This window comes from Corvus cornix, chromosome 12 (assembly GCF_000738735.6).
Source record: "Corvus cornix cornix isolate S_Up_H32 chromosome 12, ASM73873v5, whole genome shotgun sequence".
Lineage (NCBI taxonomy): Eukaryota > Metazoa > Chordata > Aves > Passeriformes > Corvidae > Corvus > Corvus cornix.
In genome coordinates this window covers 2,019,638-2,040,203 of record NC_046342.1, presented here as the reverse complement: position 1 = coordinate 2,040,203, position 20,566 = coordinate 2,019,638, and the positions used below count along the sequence as shown (strand labels likewise).

The following is a 20,566-nucleotide window of genomic DNA, read 5'->3' as shown; positions in this document are numbered from 1 at the left end:
GCTTTAATTGAGAATTTTGTGAGACAATTGTTCATTGGCACCAGATCTTTCAAAAAGAGCAGTAAATGCACATAAAGAAAATAGAACGGGGTAAGCACTATGAGGAGACACAAAATTCTACAAGAAAATGTTATTTTAATTCTGCTTTTGTACTCTTTTCTTCAAAACTTTATGTCAATGTTGAGCCTGTATTAACCTCTTTGATAGCATTGTTAAAGCAAAAATATAATTCCTACATTTCTGTGCAGACATGGATGAGTAAATCCGCTTGCTACTGCCCCACAATCCATTTTCACAACATTTTTTTTTACCTTTTGCTCTCTTTGGATTAAAATCTTTTCAAATATGATGTGTCATGCTTGGCAGATACTGCTGGATCAATGTCCTCTTGGTGCTCATTTTATTTCAAATGTCGATTGCCAGCGCTTCAGGCCCTGGTGCTTGAAATAAGGGAGTTAGGAAAACAATAAAATAAACCAGACTGACTAACAGGAGTCTTCTTTTCATAGGCAGAATTTTCAGAAATCAACTTGATAGCCCATGCTGATGGCAATTATGCAGTTGATATCCAAGTAATTCGAAATGGCACCAAAGTCATCAGGTAAGGAAAACTAAACAAAATGACAGCAAAAAGCAGTAAATGGCATCGTGTGTGCTGAGGGGTTTGGTTGTGTTTGTGGATTTTGCCTGGTGCCCGAGAGGGAAAGTAGAAAATAAAATATGTGATTTGTGACCCCCTTTTTGTGACAGCAAGGATGCATCTTGACATTTTAATCATGGGGGAAATGGATTTATTAAGGGAATGAAGTTCAGAATAAAGAATATGTGTTTGGGAGTTCAGGTGATTGATTTGGGTTTTATGTTTGTTACAGAAAGACACGGGTTTGGTGATTTTGTACCTGGCAGACTCTCCCAGATGAGCAGAATTTATTTCTAATGTGGAATATTTTCTATTGGAACAGACCAAGTCATAACTGCCCTCTCAGGGCAGCTCCTGGAATATTCCTGCCTGCTTGAAACACTTCAGTTTGAACACCTCAGATTTCCCAACAGCTGTTCTGTCTAAAAAGGATGATGCCAATTGAAGGCAGGATGAATTTAAGTTGTTTTTTTCAGTGAGGACACCAACAGCCTCGTAAATGTGAGGGGAGAAAACAGGGCACAGTAAAAGCTTAAGGAAGTATTAGAAAATTTATATTAGCAAAATTATATTGGCAGAATTATTATATTGGCAAAATTATTATCAAAATTATATCCTATATTTTATTTAAATGGTGAGAATTGCTCCTATTTTGGCCGGTGCAGTTACGTGTGAGTGAAGTGTAGCAGTTGTTTGGCTGAACAATTGGAACCACACAAGCATGTCCTGGATCTTCATGGTTTGCAGAACATCTCTCAAAATAAAAGATCTCAAAATGTCTACTCATTCATTTTAAAAAAACCCAAACAAAAAAAAAACCCGAAAACCAGGAAAAAATATTCAAAACAAGTTTATGCTTCAAAATTCCAACTCTTTAATCTCTGGCATGTTTTAAAAATATTGCAGTTTAATACAACAACAATGATCTCGAGCCAAATCCGCAAGATTATTTCCTCAGAAGCGATTTGATTTTTCTTAGGGTTGGTGGAATTTTTTACCCAATGATGGAAGTTTTGGAGCCAAGAAATCTTGATCGCTGCTCCCTGGTGGCTTTTCTGTAGTACTCCAAAAAGTATTCCAAAAAGTATCGAGGCCAAGTTACCATCAAAATATGTCAGGAGAAAATGAGGGCCGGGAACCTCCAGAAAACAACATCCACAAAGATTTGCAGTTCATGAGAAGACTTGCTAAAAGTGCTGCTTGTGTTACAAAACAAAGGAGCCTTGTGCCATCAGATAACTCTGAGAACGAGATAAAAAGGGATTTTGTAATATTATAGTTTTGTGGGTAAATTATTTACCCAAATAGAAATATCTGAAGCTGATAATTTCCCCTCAAATCTGGTGTGAGATGCCTGGATGTGTGTGTGGTTTGTGGTGTGAGGTGCAGGCATGATGGGAGAGTGGCTCTCTGTTTCTGTGATAAGTGGAGATATTTGTTATCAATTTGAGGTCCAAAGGGACCTTGTATCATAGATTTATGAGCGAATTATTAGTTAACAAAATCATAGAGATTTTAATGATAAAATTTTGCTGGTTTAGTTTAGGAGGAAAAAAAAGCAGCCACCAACTTCCTTGATTTTTGTGACTGAAAACCACACCATGAAAAATTATATTTTGTGTAACATATGCTGAGATTTTGGATCTTGATGCTTGAGCCAGAATTAAACATTTTCTCCTGACCTTCTGCATGCAGTCACCCCATCCAGCATTAATTACAGAAATAGAACAATTACGTGAATGTATCAGAATCCTTTGAGGGGCTTTTGCAAAGCAAAAAGTATTTCTTTATTTTCAATTTTTAAAAAGCACATTCCCTTCGTCCTCCAACTATTTCATTAAATTGGTTTCTGAAAGGACACTTTCTAGTCTTTTCTTTGGAACCACAGTGCTGTCTGGGATGTGTTATCCCCCTTATTTTAAGTGATAAAAGCTGCCTCTCTTTCACTGAGGGATCTGCAATTTTGATTAAGGCATCATTAGTCCTCTAAGTATTATATTCCTGCTGGGGCAGTAAATTGGATTTCCATGTTCCAAACTCCTAGCACCCTCCATGAAATCCAGATCACAACATCTTCAAGCTGTGCTGGGGATATTTTTCAGGAATCCTGTTTCAAGGATCTCTTTACAGGTTTTGCTCACTGAGCTTCAGGGCCATTTCAATGACCCTTGACAGCAAATCTATAAGGTTGCTTTTGCCAAATCATGCAGGTTTGGGTTTTGTTTTTTTTTAATTTTTACAGTGGCAGTGGTAAAACAGGGTGCCCAGAGAAGCTGTGGCAGTCTCTTCCCTGGAAGTGTCCAAGGATATGTTGGGTGGGTTTTGGAGCAACCTGGGACAGTGGAAGGTGTCCCTGCCTTCCACTAGAAAAGAAAATGAGCTTTAAAAGCTCCCTCCCAACCCAAACACTTCTATGATTCTGTGCTTTGAAATTTAAGAATCCAGCTAATCTACTTTGACTTCTGCATCCAGGCTGGGATCTCAGAGCTGCTAAAGCAATTTTACCATGGATTTTAATTGTTTTGTTTTTTGTTCTACCAGACTGAGACTTCCGAATCAATTTGTAATTTTCAGAGTGTCTCACTCCAGTACACAGCTTGTATTTGTTCAAGGCATGTAAATAATTTCACCAATTTACTATGCTAATTTAATTTACCCTGCAGTTATACCTCTTTTAGGAGCTTGAAATCTTCAAGCTGGTCAGGGTTTTTTTTCCCCTATAAAACTGGAATGCAGAAGAGACTCTTTCAACAGTCAAATTTAGGAGTGAATTGCCCTGTTCTGGAGGCTCTGCCCCGTTGTTTTGTGTTTTCTGTTTTCCATAACCGTCTCCAGTAACAAAATGTCAGGGTTGGAGTAAGGTGAAGATGGTGTCAGATTGTTGGCAAAAGTGCAGGGTGATAGGCAGGAAACCACAGAGAGCAGCAGGGGAAATGCTGATCAGATAGCAGAGAGAAAACAGGGAAATGCAGTTGTAAGTTCAGAAATTCATCTTGACAAGTCTCTTGATCAAAAGTTCAGTTTCAGAATGGGATTCTCTCCATTATGGTCTGATTCCTTTTGCCAGCAGTGTGGTTGCTTCATCCCTTGCTGTCCTTAAAACAGCCTGACGAGAGTTGTGAAACAAAATTGTTCCCCAAAAGCCCAAGTCTGTGGCAGAGCCCTTTGCCTGCTTTAACTTTGCTTGGCACTGCTCAGAAGCTGGACAACACAAACTAAGGACATACCCAGAGGCTCTAATGTGATTTATCTTTCAGCAGGAAACCAACCTGAAATCCATGATAATTTCTCTCTCCTCTTAATGGAGCCCCATTATTGAGCGGATGCTGAACAGGTGGAGGATGATGCAGATTTTCACAAAGCCATCAAGGCTCTTTCCATCTTTTATCATTTCCCTTTGGTTTGGATGTTCTTCCAGCCCTTCCCTAGCCACCCACCAGCCACTTTTTCTCCCCCTGCCCATTCTGCTGTTGAAGGAGAACCAGTTTGCTCGTGGATTAGCAGCGCTGTGTCTGTTTCTTGGCAGGTCATTCCGGCCTGACTTCGTGCTGGTCCGGCAGCATTCCTACAGCATGGCCGAGAACGAGGACTTCCGTAACCTGATCATCGGCATGCAGTACGCCGGCATCCCCAGCGTCAACTCCCTCGAGTCCATCTACAACTTCTGTGACAAGCCCTGGGTGGTGAGTGCTGCACCTGGGAATCTCCTGGGCCCGGGAATTCTGCTGCTGCAAAGCCTTTCTTTAATTGCCTCTTTCGTTGCCCTTCGCGAACGTTGGTTATCCAACTGCAAACCTCCCTCGCCGAGCGGTGGAATAGTGGAAGGGTTAAAAACCAAACTAAGACATTTAAATAATGGGTTTTTTTTTTTCCAAGAGCCAGTGTGGGGACGGAGAGGGAAAATCTTTGTAGTACAAATAGAGAAATAAGTGAGGCATCCAATGGAAAGGCTCCCCACTGCTTACACGCTTCCTCAAAGTGAGGAAAGAGTGTTCACAATTTGTCTGGGAAAAGCAAGCTGAGAATATTTCTCATATTTGTGGCTTTGAACATAATTTGAACAGGCTCTAGCCAGTGTTTTCCTCATTCCTGTGAAATTTTTGGGGCTATGCTTTAGCAAGGAAATCTGAAGCGACTCGTTTCCTCATTTGAAAGCCCTTTTCATAATCCTGTGCCTCTGGGGTAGGAGTTGGGCCTTTCAGTTACCCCTGAGCAGTGAGGTACCCTGGAGAGCTGCTGGTCTCTGCCACCTTCAGTGGAGAAGCCAGTGCAGTTTTTCTTGACATGCTTTGTAGAAATGGAGGTAGCATTTGGTGATCCTTTTGGTTCATAAAGAACTAAACATGAGCAACAACAAGTTAAAATGTGGTGCTGTAAAAGGTGATGATCCACAGAGCAGTCACTGCTCCTACAGTTCCATTGTCCAAGAGCTAACACAACTTTTAAAAATCCCACTTCTTACAAATAGCCAAAACTTCATTTTTTCCTCTGATAGCTGGGTAAGAAAAGAGCAGTTGTCAATATTTTTGCCACTGCAGGGAAGTTTTACTGCAATACTTTGCATTGTCTTGAAGATGTTTATTTTTTAATACTCACTATGAGAATCCCTCCAAACAATTGTCAGCACTTTTTAGCATATACATCTTGCAGCTGATTTTATTATCCTTTTATGCTGCAGTAAACTGCTGCAGGGGGGGAATAAATAATTGATAGAGCATTTGCAGCTCCTCAGTACATACTGTACATTGCCAAATTCATTATCTTAGTGCATCACATCTTCCAGCTGTGTGGCATTTCCCAGTGCTTTGATTCACTGGGTGCAATAGAGCTGGGTGGGGAAGCAAAGCCAGGAGCATTTAGATGCAATAATGATGCAATAAAAAGTAAAGCAATAATTCCTCCTTACAGACTGCCATATCTGTGTTTATCACTGCCCTTCAGTGGGTCCTAGTGAGGAGTGTGGGCTTTTAGTGTGAGCACAGATAGAGTTTGTGTACAAACCTGGGGGTTTGTTTGGCTGCTTAACCTGGGATATCCTGCCTTGTGTTCTTGGGGGTGCTGGAGATGTAGAGACAACTGTGTATATCCCAGAGCATCATGAAATCCTCACCAGATTTAGGAAAGGAAAGCAGAGGAAGAACTCATGGACCTGTGTGGGGCCAGGAGCTGGACTTCAATGGACCTTGTGGGTCCCTTCCAACTCAGGATATTCTGGAATTCTATGAAGCCATTCCAACCCATTCCCTGAGGGTAAAAATCCATTAACCTTAGACTCAGCCAACTTCATGGCTGGTCAGATATTGCAGCAGAATCCAGGCACTGTTGGTTTTGCCAATATCACTGTCTGCCTTGTTTGGTTGGATCAATCCCCCATATGCTCCCTGCCTGGGTGAAATCCCTGCTGAAAATTGTTGTGGATGCCTGGGAATGCACTCCTCAGTCTGCTGCTGCCTGCTAAAATTAAGGGTTTGTGCTCCTACATGGCCATGGACATGCTGGGATTTCCCATCAATTCACCCCCTCTTCACAGCATGGCAGGGATTTCTTCCTGCACAATCCCTTTGTCAGCACCAGTGACCTGATGTTCGTGTGAAAGCTCTCTCTATAAACATTGCAAGTGCAAAAGCCCCATGGAAAACTGGGAAGCAGAACGCTACATAAAGCCACGAGTAACAACCTTTACTAATTCTTGAGAAATAGATTGACTTTCCTGCAGGTAAAATTTGGAGTGGCAGAAGGGAATTACAACTTTGATAACAGCAGGGAAGAAAAAGGGGGTGTGCAATGGAATGGGGCTTAAAAGGATGGGAAATTATTGAGCTAGCCACAGGCAATCAATCTTCCTTACATCAGAGCAAAATTAGGAGTAGTATAGAACTGCTAGGAGGGGAAGTAGGGGAAGTGAGAGTCGTTATAAAAGGGCTCTCAAACAAAATGAGAGTTAGAACTCAACATCCAAGATCTTTGTGGTTTAAATGACTGCTCTTCACAGTGCCAGGTGTTTGGTGTTTTTGGAACACACAGCTCCAGATGTACAACTGCTTTTCAGCTCGGGGGGCAGATTCACACTCTGTGCCACAAAGTGCAGCACCTGCCCTTGATTTTCCAGGAAAGATCTTTTTGTACTTTGGCTTTCTGTGCCTTTGCCAATAGACAGTGAACAAATGTGTATTTGATCTGAGGTGTATTACTGAAAGGTGGGGTGTGGTGGGACGATTGCCAGGAACATACTGAGAGCAGGTCTTAAACCTCATGTTCTCTGGTGTCAGGGCATGCACAGCTCCTCCAAATTCACAGCAGAAGTTCAGAGCACTGTGAGGAGCTGGGCTGCGAGCAACCAGGGGGAAGAAAATGTTGGAATGAGTGTGTGTGGTGAGATGTTTGTGTACTGAAACATGTTCAGGGCTTGGGGTTGTTACAGGGCTCAGGTTATTTCTCTTCTGTGATAACACTTAGCACTTAGCTCATGGAAAATTCATGGCCCTGGCTCGGGATGGGTTTCACTTAAATGCTAGTGAGAGTGTCAGAAAGCTGGGGGGAAAGCATGAGTTTTATAAATAAAGACTAAGTTCTTTATTGCTGAGCTCATGCAGAGCTGTGGAGGGACCGTTTTAAGGTTCATGCCCCTCGTTGAAGAATTATAATTAAAACATCAGAATGTTTCAGGGCAGGGTTGTGCTGCAAAGGAACAGTCTTGGGCATGACATGTCGCACTAAAATGAGACTTTAAATTTTACCTGGCTCAATTTACAGCTACACTGAGTTAAGGGGAGGCAAAAACATCCACTGTCCTTGTAGGATTCCCAATCCACCTCACAGTTTTACTCTTGCCTAATGGGGCGTGGATGCTGCTGCAAAGCATTTATGAAAAGAAAAAATAAAGATAAAAAAAAAGAGCACAATTAATTCTCCAAACTTAATATTTGATATTATTTAAATTATCTGTTTTCCTTTAGAAAATGTCATTCAGGAAATAAGGGAGGATTCCCTTAAGTGAGGCTTAGGAGCTTGTGTGCAAACTTTCTCATAATGCATGATGTCATTGTCCCTGGAGGGATTTAAGGCTTAAGTTCCACGTAGACGTGGAACTTAAGGACAAGGATGAGTGGTGGACTTAGAAGTTCATGGTTAGTGCCTGGTCTTGGTGAACCTAGAGGGCTTTCCCAACCTAAATGGTTCTGTGGTTCTATGTAGGTGAATGAAGGAGTAATTGCAGAGGCCAGAAGGAACAGGAAAATGTGATGATGATATCAGTGCTTGCAGCATTAGGTAAAGTCTCATTATTTAGACTAGGGAAATAATACTTTAAAAACCCCAGCAAAACAACATGTATTAAAAAAATACATAACATGATTTTCCAGTGTCCTGGGACAAAGTTTTTGAAAAGTTCTTCTGCCCTGCATGCATCCCTTTGCATGCTTGTAATGACTGATGTGAAACTTGCATGCTGAAGGGTTTCCTTCAATTGAACCCTGCTGGATTTTAGCTTCAGCTGCAAATATTGGTGACAGGGGCGCAGCTTTTTTGGAACACCCCAGTTTATTCTCTGCTCACCTCACTGTGTCCAGCAGCTTGCTGGTAAGTGGAGTCAGGCAGGGAGGTGGAGTTGAGTGACACCAAACAGGCAAACTGATTTCATTGTCAGGGGCTGCAAGGTTCAATGCCCACGGCTGCTGCAGATAGAATATAGGGTTGGGGTTTATTTCAGTTAAACCTGACTCTAATGTGATAATTGCAGGCATTACAGGGGCTGGATTGGTACTTCCAGGTTCTTTCTGACACTGATAAACATTTCAGCCCTGCAGAGACTCCAGAATTGCTGCACTTGTGTAGAGCAGCTGTACATGACTGAGGAGGAAGAAAACCCTCACAAAATCCTACCCATAAGTGCAGTTCTGGTTCCTTCAGTGCAGAGGAAAAGCATCCCAGCCCCTGCAGCTGGCTGCACATCTGTTCTCCTGGGAGCATGTGTGTGTGCCTTGGGAGGCTGCAGGGCTGGTCTGGAGGCTTCAAGGATCTGCTGATGCCTTAATCACACATTCACTCTGCGTAAGGAGGGGGCACAACCTATAATGACCCTCAATTGTGAACACTGCGACCCCCTTTAGCTGTTGCCAGGGTGGTGGAAGGGGCTGTACTTAGCTGGAAGTACGGAGGGAGGGAATCCCAGAGGGATTTGGGACGCCCACATGTGCCGAGCTCGGGCAGAGCTGTCCCAGGCTGTGGAGAGGCAGCTGAGCTGGCTCTGCAGGGATGGGAGCTGGTGCTGAGCAGCTTGGCCCCAGGCAAAGGGCAGTGCTGGCACAGGGACACTCTGCTCCCTCGCTCCAGGGATGTGGGAACAGAGGAACCAGCGAGGAAGGGTTTTCTGGGCCAAAGCTGGCAGAGACACCTGTGGGTTTGTGAAGAAAGCTGAAACGTCCTGGTGTTTTTCACACAGAGCTCCAGATGGGAACCCATCTTGTGCTGAAACATCTTCAGATGTCACACTCTGCTCCATTGCAGGAATTTATTGTTATTAGGGCTTTTAAATGTTAGAGAAGTGACACAGACACTTTGTCATGCCAGAACTTCTTTCCTTGCTCACCCGCAGCCATTCTGAGGGAAGGCTGGGTATGGCTCTTCCTTTTGTCAGGCTTTGGGAGTATTGTAAATCTTACAGTTGTTGTTTGTTTCTTCTCCTACACTTCGGGAGTAGACAGCCAAATATTTTTTTTCAAGTTTGTTGATATTTTCCTTACTTTGCTCCTCTTGCCAAGCTTACACAATTCTGTGACTTCATGTGCCGTGTTCTGCTTTGCATTTCTTTTTGCAGATGCTCTTCTACTTATCTGTCTTCATCTTTCCACTCCAACTGGACATTTAACTTCTCTGTTTTTACCTTGCTTTCTTGGAAGGTCTGTTTTAGCTGCCCTTTCTTGCTGTTTGATGGGTTCTAGTGCTCTTCCCCACCTTGTTTTCTCCTCCGTGTGTTGCTGCTCCAAGTTGGTCTCTTGTGCTTTTTCCACTCCCAGTTATACTTAAATAATCTTGAGCAACAGATTGGGGCACTGGCAGGACATTTGTCGGGACTCTGCAGGGAGGAGCAGAAAAAAAGAGATGAGCTCTGCTCCTTCCAGCTTCCTGTTGACACAAATTATTGAAGCTATGCTAATGGGAGACACAACCACGCAGAGGAGATTCAATTTTGTGTCAAAGCATCTTCTGGAGAGTGAAAAACAAACAGAATGAATGTGTGCAAGAAGAGAAGCATTTTGACAAGCTACTTGCTGTAAATCTGGGAGATTTTCAGTGCTATTGCCTGTCGGGTTTAAAGAAAGAAATTCTCAATGTTTGTTTCACTGTAAGAAAATCCTGTGCTCGTTACCAAAAGTCAGATTTGTACAATAATGCTGAGCAATGGGATAGAATTTGGCTGGTTATTGCTCTCTTTTATGTGCCAGAGGGGATCTTTTTAAAGGTCAAGGCTGGAGAATGCTTACCTGCAATCTGGTTTCAGCTCAGATGGGGAAGACATTTAGGGATGCTCACATTCCAGTCTGCCATCACGATAAATGTCAGAAACTCTGAGATGTGTTTTAGTCAGTTTTATGTATTTCATTTGATCAAACCTGGAGCCAGCACTGAACTTTCTTGTCTCAACCACTCTGGCAAGATGGATCTCACTGGCAGGTACAGGCAGGGCAGCCAGAGGTGTGCAGTGGCCTTTTCCTGCCCTTTCACTTCAGGAAGTTGCTGAAGTTCCTTTCCCTGCCCCCAGCACTGGACCAGGAGCTGCCTTCTCTCCCAAGCAGGGCAGAGCTGCTTCCTGAGGCACTGGACACCAGGACCTGGGTGGCAGGGCTTGAGCAGCCTCATGTGATGATGTGTGGCAATCGCTGTATCAAATTCCATGTGCCTGACAGCAAATATTTGCATCAGTGGCCAGTTTTGTGCCCTTGATTCCTATGAAGGGTATTGGATTTACAGAAGGGTGTTGGTTTTACAGATTTCAAGTGAAAGCAGAGGTCTGTGTACCTCCAGGGCAGCCAGAGAACAAACAAACAGGTGCTTTTCCTCTGAGCAGAGCTTTCTTAGGAATAAACAACCTGCAGTTTAATGCTCTGTCAGCCAGGGAGGGTTTTGGCCTCTTTGCCCAGTCTGCCACTTAAAGCAAAACACATTGATGGATTTGTAGTGCAAGAGCTGAAAGTGAATTCACAAGACTGTGTCAGAAGGAGAGTGAAAACATTGTAAGCTTTTTGGTCAAAAGCCAATTTAATACGAGGTTTGAACATTGAACTGGAGCAAAATTCGTAATTATAAGTTTAAATGCATAACCAGAAATCTAAATAAATTAAACCTAGTAGTGTGTTTGCTCTTTGCACCTCTTTATAGGGCTGGTTTAGTTTAATCTAGTCTTGGAATAGGAAGGGAATATTCCAGCCTTCCTTACTGATTTTGCTTTCCTAAATTAAGTAAGCTCACTTGAAATTCCTGTAAAAAAAAAAAAAAAAAAAAAAAAGAAGAGATCCTTAAATAAATCTCAGTGAGGTGATGATTTTTCTGTTCCATACAGCCATTAATTCTCTCAGCTCTGTATTTATCAATCCTTGCTTGCACTCTCAAGTACTTTATATATAAACTGAGTATGTGAATATTTTGCTTTACCAGCATTTATGGCAATCAGGACAATTTAATGCAAAAGCAGACTCAGATTTTTTGACTGCATTCCTGAATTTTGTGGTGGGTTGTTGCCACTTTGCCCTGTTCTCCTCTACACTAAAAAGCAGCAGTGGGAGCTCTTGACATCCATTACAGACTTTCACTGCACTGAACATTTCTAGTGGCAGAAAATTCAAACAGACTTTTAACTGTTTCTTACCTTCTAGTGACAGAAACTGTATTCAAATAGAGGCTGTAGAGTTAATATTCAAAACAGGACTGTAAAGCTGTGGCTCATGTCCTTTGCATTGTCTGCTGGTCCTGCTACAGTAGAGAAACCCTCTTTTGAGGTTGGTTAAGGCAAATGTCCATAGCTGGAGGCCAGATTATGGAAATTAAGTTTGATTTCTTGTGCAATCTTAATATGTAATTAAAAAGGAAACCTGTGTGTTATATTCCCTATTAAATTATCTTAGAAAATCATTTTTTCAGTTAAAATCTAGGTTATATCTGCTTCTTTGGTGTGTGGCTCTGGCGGCTCAGAGCTGAGGAGAATCAGGGGGGATGAGACTCCCCTTCCTGCCTTGGAATCTATCACCCATCCAGGAAAATCCTTCCTGCTGTGATGGCTCCACCAGGGCAATCCCCACTCCATCCTCTCCCTCTCCACCAGTGCAGTTCCCCCACATTATCACCACGGCTCCCACCAGCGCTGCCATTGCCCTCTGACATTCCTGGGTGTTCCACTGCTGTCCTTAGCTCCTGCTCCCTCTGAGATGGATGAAAGGTGTGCTTGTCCTGGTTTCTTTTTGGGGTGTGTTGGGTATCAGCCACCCCGAGGAGTCCTCTGGCATTCTGTGCTGGGCCCAGCAGAGGATGGCTGGTGGTGTCTGAGGAATGGCATTGCATCCTGGAAATCCACCCTGGAAACCCACCCTGGAAACCCACCCTGGAAACCCACCACAGAAATCCACCCTGGAAATCCACCCTGGAAAACCACCATGGAAATCCACCATGGAAACCCACCCTGGAAACCCACCACGGAAATCCACCCTGGAAACCCACCCTGGAAACCCACCCTGGAAAACCACCCTGGAAAACCACCATGGAAATCCACCATGGAAATCCACCCTGGAAGTCCACCCTGGAAAACCACCTTGGAAATCCACCCTGGAAATCCACCTCGGAAATCCTCCACTGATTTCTTCCTCCACAAGCTTCGTTGAACTCAGTATTTTTATGGAAACCTCCTATTTGAACTGGACCTCATCTCTAAAAAACCCCACAAACAGGGAAGTCTCCTTCTGTTGCAGTGAGCCCCAAACCCTTCTGAGAAGTGCTTAAGCACAAGGCCAAGTCCCATCAAAATAAACAAGAGCACCAATGTTTCCCTGGTCAGAACACTGAACTCCCTGTTCCCAGAACAGTGGAATAAAGTGCATTTTCTCACTGCTGGAAGAGCACCCAGGAAGGAGTCCCCAGAGCCTCTCACTTCCATAAACTTCTTTTTTCCTTCTGTAACTTTTCATTCTGAAACAAAGAGCTCCAGAAGGCCTCTCGACCTAGGCCTCATGGTATTACCTTTTGCTAATTCTTTAGTACCAGGCATGTCTTGATCTGTGTTCTACCCTTCTATGACCATAGGCTGTTTTCCTTCATTTTAATCTGCATGTCCTCCTTAAATCTCGCTTTCCTCACTGTTTACACAATTTGTCAGTGCCTCTTCCACCAGCCAAGGTGTCTCTCCTTGCCAGATGCCTTCTTACCCAACCCTGCAAGCCAGGAGATGTTTTTGTGTCTCTGACTGTGACCCTTTTCTGGTTCTTTGGGATTTTTTTAGTCCTGTTTTTCCAACTGTTGTAGAAAACTTTTCTTTTTTCTCTCATGGATGCACTCTGGTAATTTGTAAGCCAGTTCATGCAGTTCTTCCAAGGCCATGAGGTTTTTATTTAAGGCTTTTTTTTTTTTTTTTCATCCTGTAGAAGCTCTTAATGGTTTGTATCTCATCATCTGTGCTTCTAATGTGAAAATATTCCAGCAGTTAATTACAGCAGTGATTAGCAGCAGCAGAGCTGTGCCTCTCAGATTGCAGTTCTCATGCTGCAGGGGAGGGGCAGGAGCCAAGAAATGCCCTTGGAAATTCTGGATAGCTGGAGCAGACAGCCCAAATCCCTCTGGGAAGGGTCAGCTCAACCCACAGGGGCTGAGCATCTCCATCTCAGGAGGTGCAGCAAGAACCCCAGAGGGCGAGGAGGGAGCTGAAGGCATGGAGGTATCAAGTAGCAAATCAAATGTGTGTGAAGTCAGCCTTCTGGAAAAGTCTTCAGTGTTTGCTAAAGGGTAAGAGAAGAAATGTTGACCAATCTCAACAGAGAAGCACATGGAGAGCACAAAAAGGGTCACGCAGATGCTTCCCAGCTAATAATAATATTAAAAATACAGTCATGTAATATGAAAATACACTACAGGCACCATGTTTAAAATGCAGATATAGAGAAAAACCTTGGCCAAAGTTAATTGACTCCCACAGAGTCCATGTGTCAAATGTATCTTTCCAGCCCCTTCCACACAGCTGCCTTGTTCCTTCTCCCTCTGAAGGATCTCCAATGTGTGTGTCTCAATTTGTTGGCCTGCAAGGACCCCTGTTACGTTTGTGCTTTTGAACATCTCTTACTCTCACAAGGTCATCCAGCCTTTATGGCATGACCAGCCCCATTTCTGAGCCTCAGCCTGACAATGGACATTTCAGCCTGAAAAGAGGCATTTCAGCCTAAAAATGGAGTTCAGGACATTTTTCCTGGTGCCATCTGGAGGGGATGAAGCAGTCAGTGTGGCATTTTCTTTGTTAATTCCCTATAACAGAGCTGTAACATGACCAGCCCATAATGCAGATCAACTCCAGTTTCAGCTTCACAAACCCTCCAGGGGCCCTGTGCAGAGCACTGTAGGGCAAAGGCACCTTTCCAATGTGTATTGAAAGGGAAAATCCCATTGCAGAGACCCCATCCCTGGTGAATGCTGAGATCACATTAGAAACGTAGAAAATTTTACTTCAGGAATTGCAGCCACAAGTTCTGATACCCATTAATGCATTTGGGAGGAGGCAGGTTTATAGCTGGACATCCAGAGGTAAACTGGTATTTCATGGAATTTCTTCACCCTTAAGATGAGCCCACACCTCAGAGCAGCCAGAGATAAGTTAAATCTCAGCTAAAAGTGATGTTTTTTATGACAGACAGATTCAAGAAGTGTTCACCCATCCAAGTTTTCCCATTTCTCTACTCCTAGAGAACGCCAGCTCCTCTGGGTGGGTGTAAAAGACTATTCAGAGAATTTGGGGATTGTTTTAGTCGTTCCCATGGAGCACTAGATGAGCAGCTGGAATTCTCCTACTGCCAGCAGGAGCAAACCTCAACTTGTAAAGAGAACAGGTAACAAACCCTCAAAAAAGGGAAATCTCTGACAGAGAGGGTTCAGTAAAGTCCACAGCCATGGGGTCCTGCCTGAACAGGGAACAGGCAAACGGGACGCAGTTCCTTGAGTTAAAATCCTACTCACCACACCAGGAAATTCCCCAGTGGAATGGGCAGTGCTACAGATCCTCCAGCCTGGCAAAAGGGATTAGCAGCTTTCCAGAATTAAGGGTAGCACCATCTGCAGTCATTAGTTTTAAATATCATATCTGATTATCTTCGAGGGAGAAGTTGGTGTGGTTTGTTTAGGAACAAATCCGAGCCTCTCAGAGATGGCATGCATGTAATTAAGCACATTTTAACTCCTCGAGAGTGATAAGCAAAGTAATTATCCAACTCTTTATGAAGATAGCAAAGGGATTTTTGGTAACTCCTGCTTGGTTACAGCGCGATCTGTGCAGCCAAATTTAGAGTTCCAGTCTTGAGGTGAGGAAACCCCAGAATGATTTGATATGAAATCAAGGGGCATAAGTTCCTTTTTGACTAAATATTTATTCTCTGTGTCACACCTTGTTGGAGAGGAGGAAAAGCACAGCAGTCACCGTCCTGTTCTGTTATGGAGGAACAATCCATAGGCTGGGTGTGGAAGCATTTTATCCTGCCTAGAAAACAATTGACATTGCAATGAATGCTACAAAACCCAACGATTTTCCTCTTAAAATAATAATCTGCAAACTGTAAACACACATACCTGAGGATATCCCTCTCTGAGCTGAAAATAAGATGCATAATTGGAAAATGAGAGGTAAATTCAGCTTGCTAAACTAAGAACCTTTTTCCACTTCCTTTGATTTTTCTTAAGATGTAAAGAAGACTTCTGCTGAAATACTGAGCTCTATGAGTTGGGGGGTTTTTAGATGATTATGGGATTTGATATCCATATAAAATACTTATTAGTATTAGGCTCTATTAGTACTTTCTATTTCATGAACATCCCATGTTTGTAAACGCTCAGAATTGGATTAGATAATTCAGTATTTTATCATCTAAAAAGATGATGCTCCTGCCCAGGACTGGTGTTCATTTGCTTCAGCTGCTGAAAAGGAAAATATAAAAATATATAATCCAGATCCCACCTAAAAAATGATAGAAGGTCATTAAAATGTAAATTAAATTCCTCTTTATAAATAGCAATTTATAAAGTAGCAATCAGGGAAAATAAGAAATATTTATGGCTGTTTATGGATGTACAATTAGAATGCTGAAATTTTATAAGAGTTGGGGCTGAATTTATCAGGTTGCTCTTTGGGGGAGAAATGATTGACAAGAGATTCCCAGATTGTAGACACGGAGGTGAGGCAGCATCTCAGCAGGGTAAAGGATAAATCATTCCCCCATCTGTGGGAATTTGAGAGATTTCTCTCCTTTGCCTCACAAATGGAAACCTACCTCCTTTTCCCACCTGCTATCTCCTAGCTTAATTACTGGATTAGAGGGTATTTTGGAATGATACACGTCTGTTATCTGTGGCTGATACTATTTTATTTTAATTAAAATACTATTTCATTTTAATTAACTATATTATTTTAATTAACTATCTTTATTAACTATTAATTAACTATATTAACTATTTAATTAACTATATTATTTCATTTTAATTTAAAAAGAATCTTTCTTACCTCTTGCATCAACACCACAATCCCTACAAAAAATGCCAGTTTCTTACTGTCTTCTGCTCCCTTTCAGTGAAAACAGAAAAGAAAGTAAGGAAAGAATCACAGGAAATACAATCAGATTTTTTTTTTTTTTTCCATTGGAGGCTTTTACTTAAAGATAGGTAAATAGATTTATTTTAACCCAACAATTATTTGGCAAGAATCATGTATTTAATAGTAAGTATTTTCTTGTGGAATTTGGAATTTGGCTCTTGGATCAGAACAAAAATAACGAGTAAGTTGTCAGGAATCCTATTCCCAAACCACCTTATTTTGGTAGCTGTGATAATATTTCCTTTCCTTGAGGCCTGATTTGCACAGCACACAACCCAACTACAATTTCTTAGGCTTTTGGTGAAGACTACTCATCATTAAGGTATTTTCCACTGGCCTTCCAAATTTAAAGATGTATTTTACCAAACCTAAGTAAACACCACTAAATTAAACAAGTCCTCTCTGCCAGCTGGAAATGCAAGCAAAGCTTTCATGGGTTTTTTCCCCTTTAAACAGTTTTTGCTCTCCCTGCCCCCTGAGCCTCTTCTCAGAGTAAGTATTTTATCTGCATTATGGACAGAGTTCTATTGTTCTGTGCTTTTTGTGCTGTTTGCAACCAGCAAATCCCACTATTCAAAGTGTTGTGCTGAGTTGTTTATGTCCCGTGTTGGCATCACGACAATTGAACACATCACAGGCACGGCCGAGCCAGAGCTTTGGAGTCCTGGAACAGTGAGCTTTGGCTGCCAGAGCCCTCCTGCTCCCTGGAAACCTCAGCCCAGGCTCAGGAGTGATTTAGTTTTCCAACTGTTACCAGAGGAGAGTTTATCTGCTCAGTAAAGAGAAAGAACAGCCCCAAACCCATCTCTATTTAATAAAGAATTCTCTTGTTTTGCATGTAAATGTTGTTCAGCGTAAAGCTGCTGCAGTCCAGAGTGCAGGTAGGCAGGAGCATTGATAGACTATCAGCATATTATATAAAAAACACAAATAGAAATGGCATAACATGGAGCAGTTGAAATCATCCCCACCCTTGGTGGTGGTGCAAGGATGGCCATGTGGGAATGGCCCGTGGCTGCAGCCTGGGAGATGGAACTTCTCCAGTTTGTTTCTCACCCGACCTGTTAACGTGACACAGTTGCTTTTATCTCTTTGCCAACACTGCAAAATCAATGTCAGGGAGGTGGCAGCCACTAAATGAATGATAAATGCCTGGTCTTTAGGTTCAAGATGATAGAAAAGATGAAATTATGATGATTTTATTGTCACAGAATCGTCTTAAAACATACAGACAATGAGATATCTGAAATCCAGTATTCCCATGTATTTCATTTTCTCTACCTGTGGGGGATTAACTTTTCAAGGTGTTTTTCTGTGTTGATCTTCACATGAAGCCACAGCTTGGGTGGATTAAAAAGGTGTGTGAGGAGGAGGAGAGAGGCTGTGTGGGCTGTGCCCCTGGATCCACCGAGTTTATGAAACACCCAAGAGAAGAAGCAAAATGTCAGTATGAGCTCATGTGGGCACAATGAGGTTCCTCTCCTAAGCTTTCTGTTTTGTTCTGCTTTGTTTTGCAGTTTGCCCAGCTGGTGTCTGTCTACAAAACTTTGGGCCCAGAGAAGTTCCCTCTAATTGAGCAGACGTTCTACCCAAATCACAAGGAGATGGTAGGTGCAAACAGCAGTGCTAAATCTGCTTTCTGTGACTGTAAAACAGGGACTGTCACAAACAATTCCTTTTTCCCCATTTACTGTCTATTCCAAAAGCCATTTTGGCAGCTTTTGGAGAGGTGGGACTGGGTGACCACTTGAAAGCACTGTGATGGTGAGCTGGAGGGTGCTCAGATGGAAAGGTGGCCATTTTTCAGCTGCCCAAATTCAGATCTCAGAGAGATTAAATGGTTACAAGGACACTGAACAACTGTTAAAGTGCAAGAGTCACCTTCATGGTTTGTTTTGCCCCCAGTCCTTCCTGGTGTGTTCAGAGTGTTTCCTGTCTTTGGAGATGATGCACTGGTCACTGCAGAGCTCTGAACTCAGCCAGAATCAGGATGGTTGTGACTGGTGATCTTCGGGTAGCTGAGCTAACACTGATTCCCAGTGCTTTACAGACATGAAAGTACCACAGATGAGCCTGTCAGAGTCCAAGGAGCAGCTGGATGATGCTTTTAGGCTATGGTTTAGTTTTAGGCAGCAGTGAGGAGCAGGGAGTGGGACATGATGACCCTTATGGGATCCTTCCAACTTGAGACTGGCTATGATTTATTGAAAAAGCAGGTCTTTGGGGTGCATTGCTAAACTGCAGTACACAGAAACAAAGAACATTTCATTTTGGGGCAAGAATTAATGTGTCAGACTTGTAAGTTTATATGGCGTATTCTTCTGAGGTCAGCAACTGTGTGAGTGGTTTTCCCTACCTACATTCTTCTACATTGCTCGTTAAAGTCTGAACTAATAAGTTATTTCTCTTTTGTTTGAACTTCTGAATGTTTTTCTCCACAGTCATGTAATTTTTTTTCACATATTTCTATGGTAATGAATGTTAATCCAGAGAAAATGAATATGTTTGGGTGCTGCATTGCCGCTCAGAACGGCTGCAGTAGCTGCCTGTGATGACACTCATTTGTTTGGTTTTATTCCTTCTGATGAAGGTTTTTGGAACTTGGTGGCTTGGGAAATAATCAGGCAATGTGATACGAGATAACATTTTGTTTGAATTCCTAGAGTGGGTTGTAAGATGATCTGGAAATCAGAGTCTTCTCATGCTGCACTGAAACCATATCATTTTGTTTTGTTCTGGGTTTTCAACACTTTATCAACAGCTGGCCTCATTTGCATGTGTTGATGCAGAATTTGGCCATTAATTGGCAGTTTAAAATATTTTTTTTTGAGTTCCTCTTGCCTTTGCTCCTTCCCTTTTTATTCTTCAAATGGGAACCTGGAGCTGTCCCCACCCTCCAGTGCCAACCAGCTCAGGGGGGACGTGGGGAGAGGGAGAAAGCCCTAGATCTCTGGGAGCTGAGGGCCAGCTGTTCGTGCCAGAGGTGCTCCTTCCACCCTCTGCTGATCGTTTGTGCCAAGGCTTTGGGCAATAAAAGGTAAATAAACAAAGATGCCACTGCTTTGTGTAAAAATGGAGCTGCTTTAATGAAACACTTTTTGAAACAGAAACATTCATCCCAGACTGATTACACAGAACGCTGGGAGGCTTTTGAACTCAGTGCTAGTTGAGTCATATCTACAGCCTTTCCCTCAGTAATTAGTTCCCTTTATTTCACTGCATTCCCGCCTCTTCTGTTCTCTGCCGTGGCCAAAACAACACGGCTTTTTCAACATAATTGCTGAACAATTTAATTAAAACTTCACTGGAACGTTGAGGAAACACCAGCAATATTCCAGGTGGTTTTTTTTCCTCCCCTGTTCACCTGTACAATCTCCCTTCTCTCTTCTTTTCTTTCTACTCTTATCAAAAGTCATGTGAGTCATTTCCATCTTAAAATCAAACATTGTGCCAGGCTGCATTTCTGCTCTACCCTCTCATGTAATGCATGCACAGTTTCAAGAAGTAAAAAGAAAGTGGTGTTAAAATAATCTGCTATTGATAATATATCACTGCCACTACAGAAGATCTCCTGATAGGAAAACAACATATTCAGAATGCCACGCTGCAGTCAAGCCTTTTCAGAATCTTCCTCAAGGAAAATAAAATCTCATTCTGAGAGGGGTTTTTGTAAAGCTTTTCTTGCCACATTTATTGATATGAGGGAAAAAATTAACTTTTGTACCATCCATTGTGGGAAGTTTGGGCAGATTTATGCTTGGCCAGAAATCAAAGTAGACAGACACTAATTGTGAAACACCTCATGTGGGATATTTTATGGCAGGACAAATAGAAAATGTTTTTAAAACTAATTGTGGCATGCAATTTGTATTACAGTCCGTCCATAAATATCAGAGAAAGCATTTATTTGTGCAAGGTGCACAGAGAAGGCAACCTGGGCTGGGTGAGTTGAGTTTAAGGTCTGGTTACTGTAAAAGTGAAATAGAAACAGAGCTCTGGTGAGTTGAAAAGCAGAAAATATCTGTTTGCTGCAGTGTTCCCCAAAAGGCACCATCCCCTCAAAATGGATTTGGAGACAAATGCTGCAGGACTGGTACTGA

The 20,566-nt window shown here is 42.5% G+C and overlaps 1 protein-coding gene across 1 annotated transcript in view; it reads left to right on the top strand.

Annotated features, from left to right (window-relative positions):
* The window catches only part of SYN2 (synapsin II), a 153,387-nt gene that overhangs the window by 57,645 nt on the left and 75,176 nt on the right, over positions 1-20,566 (top strand). The window contains exons 3-5 of the mRNA XM_039558751.1: positions 510-601; positions 4,167-4,323; positions 17,984-18,073. Coding sequence (XP_039414685.1) covers positions 510-601; positions 4,167-4,323; positions 17,984-18,073 — 339 coding nt within the window. The remainder of the gene's footprint in view (positions 1-509; positions 602-4,166; positions 4,324-17,983; positions 18,074-20,566) is intronic.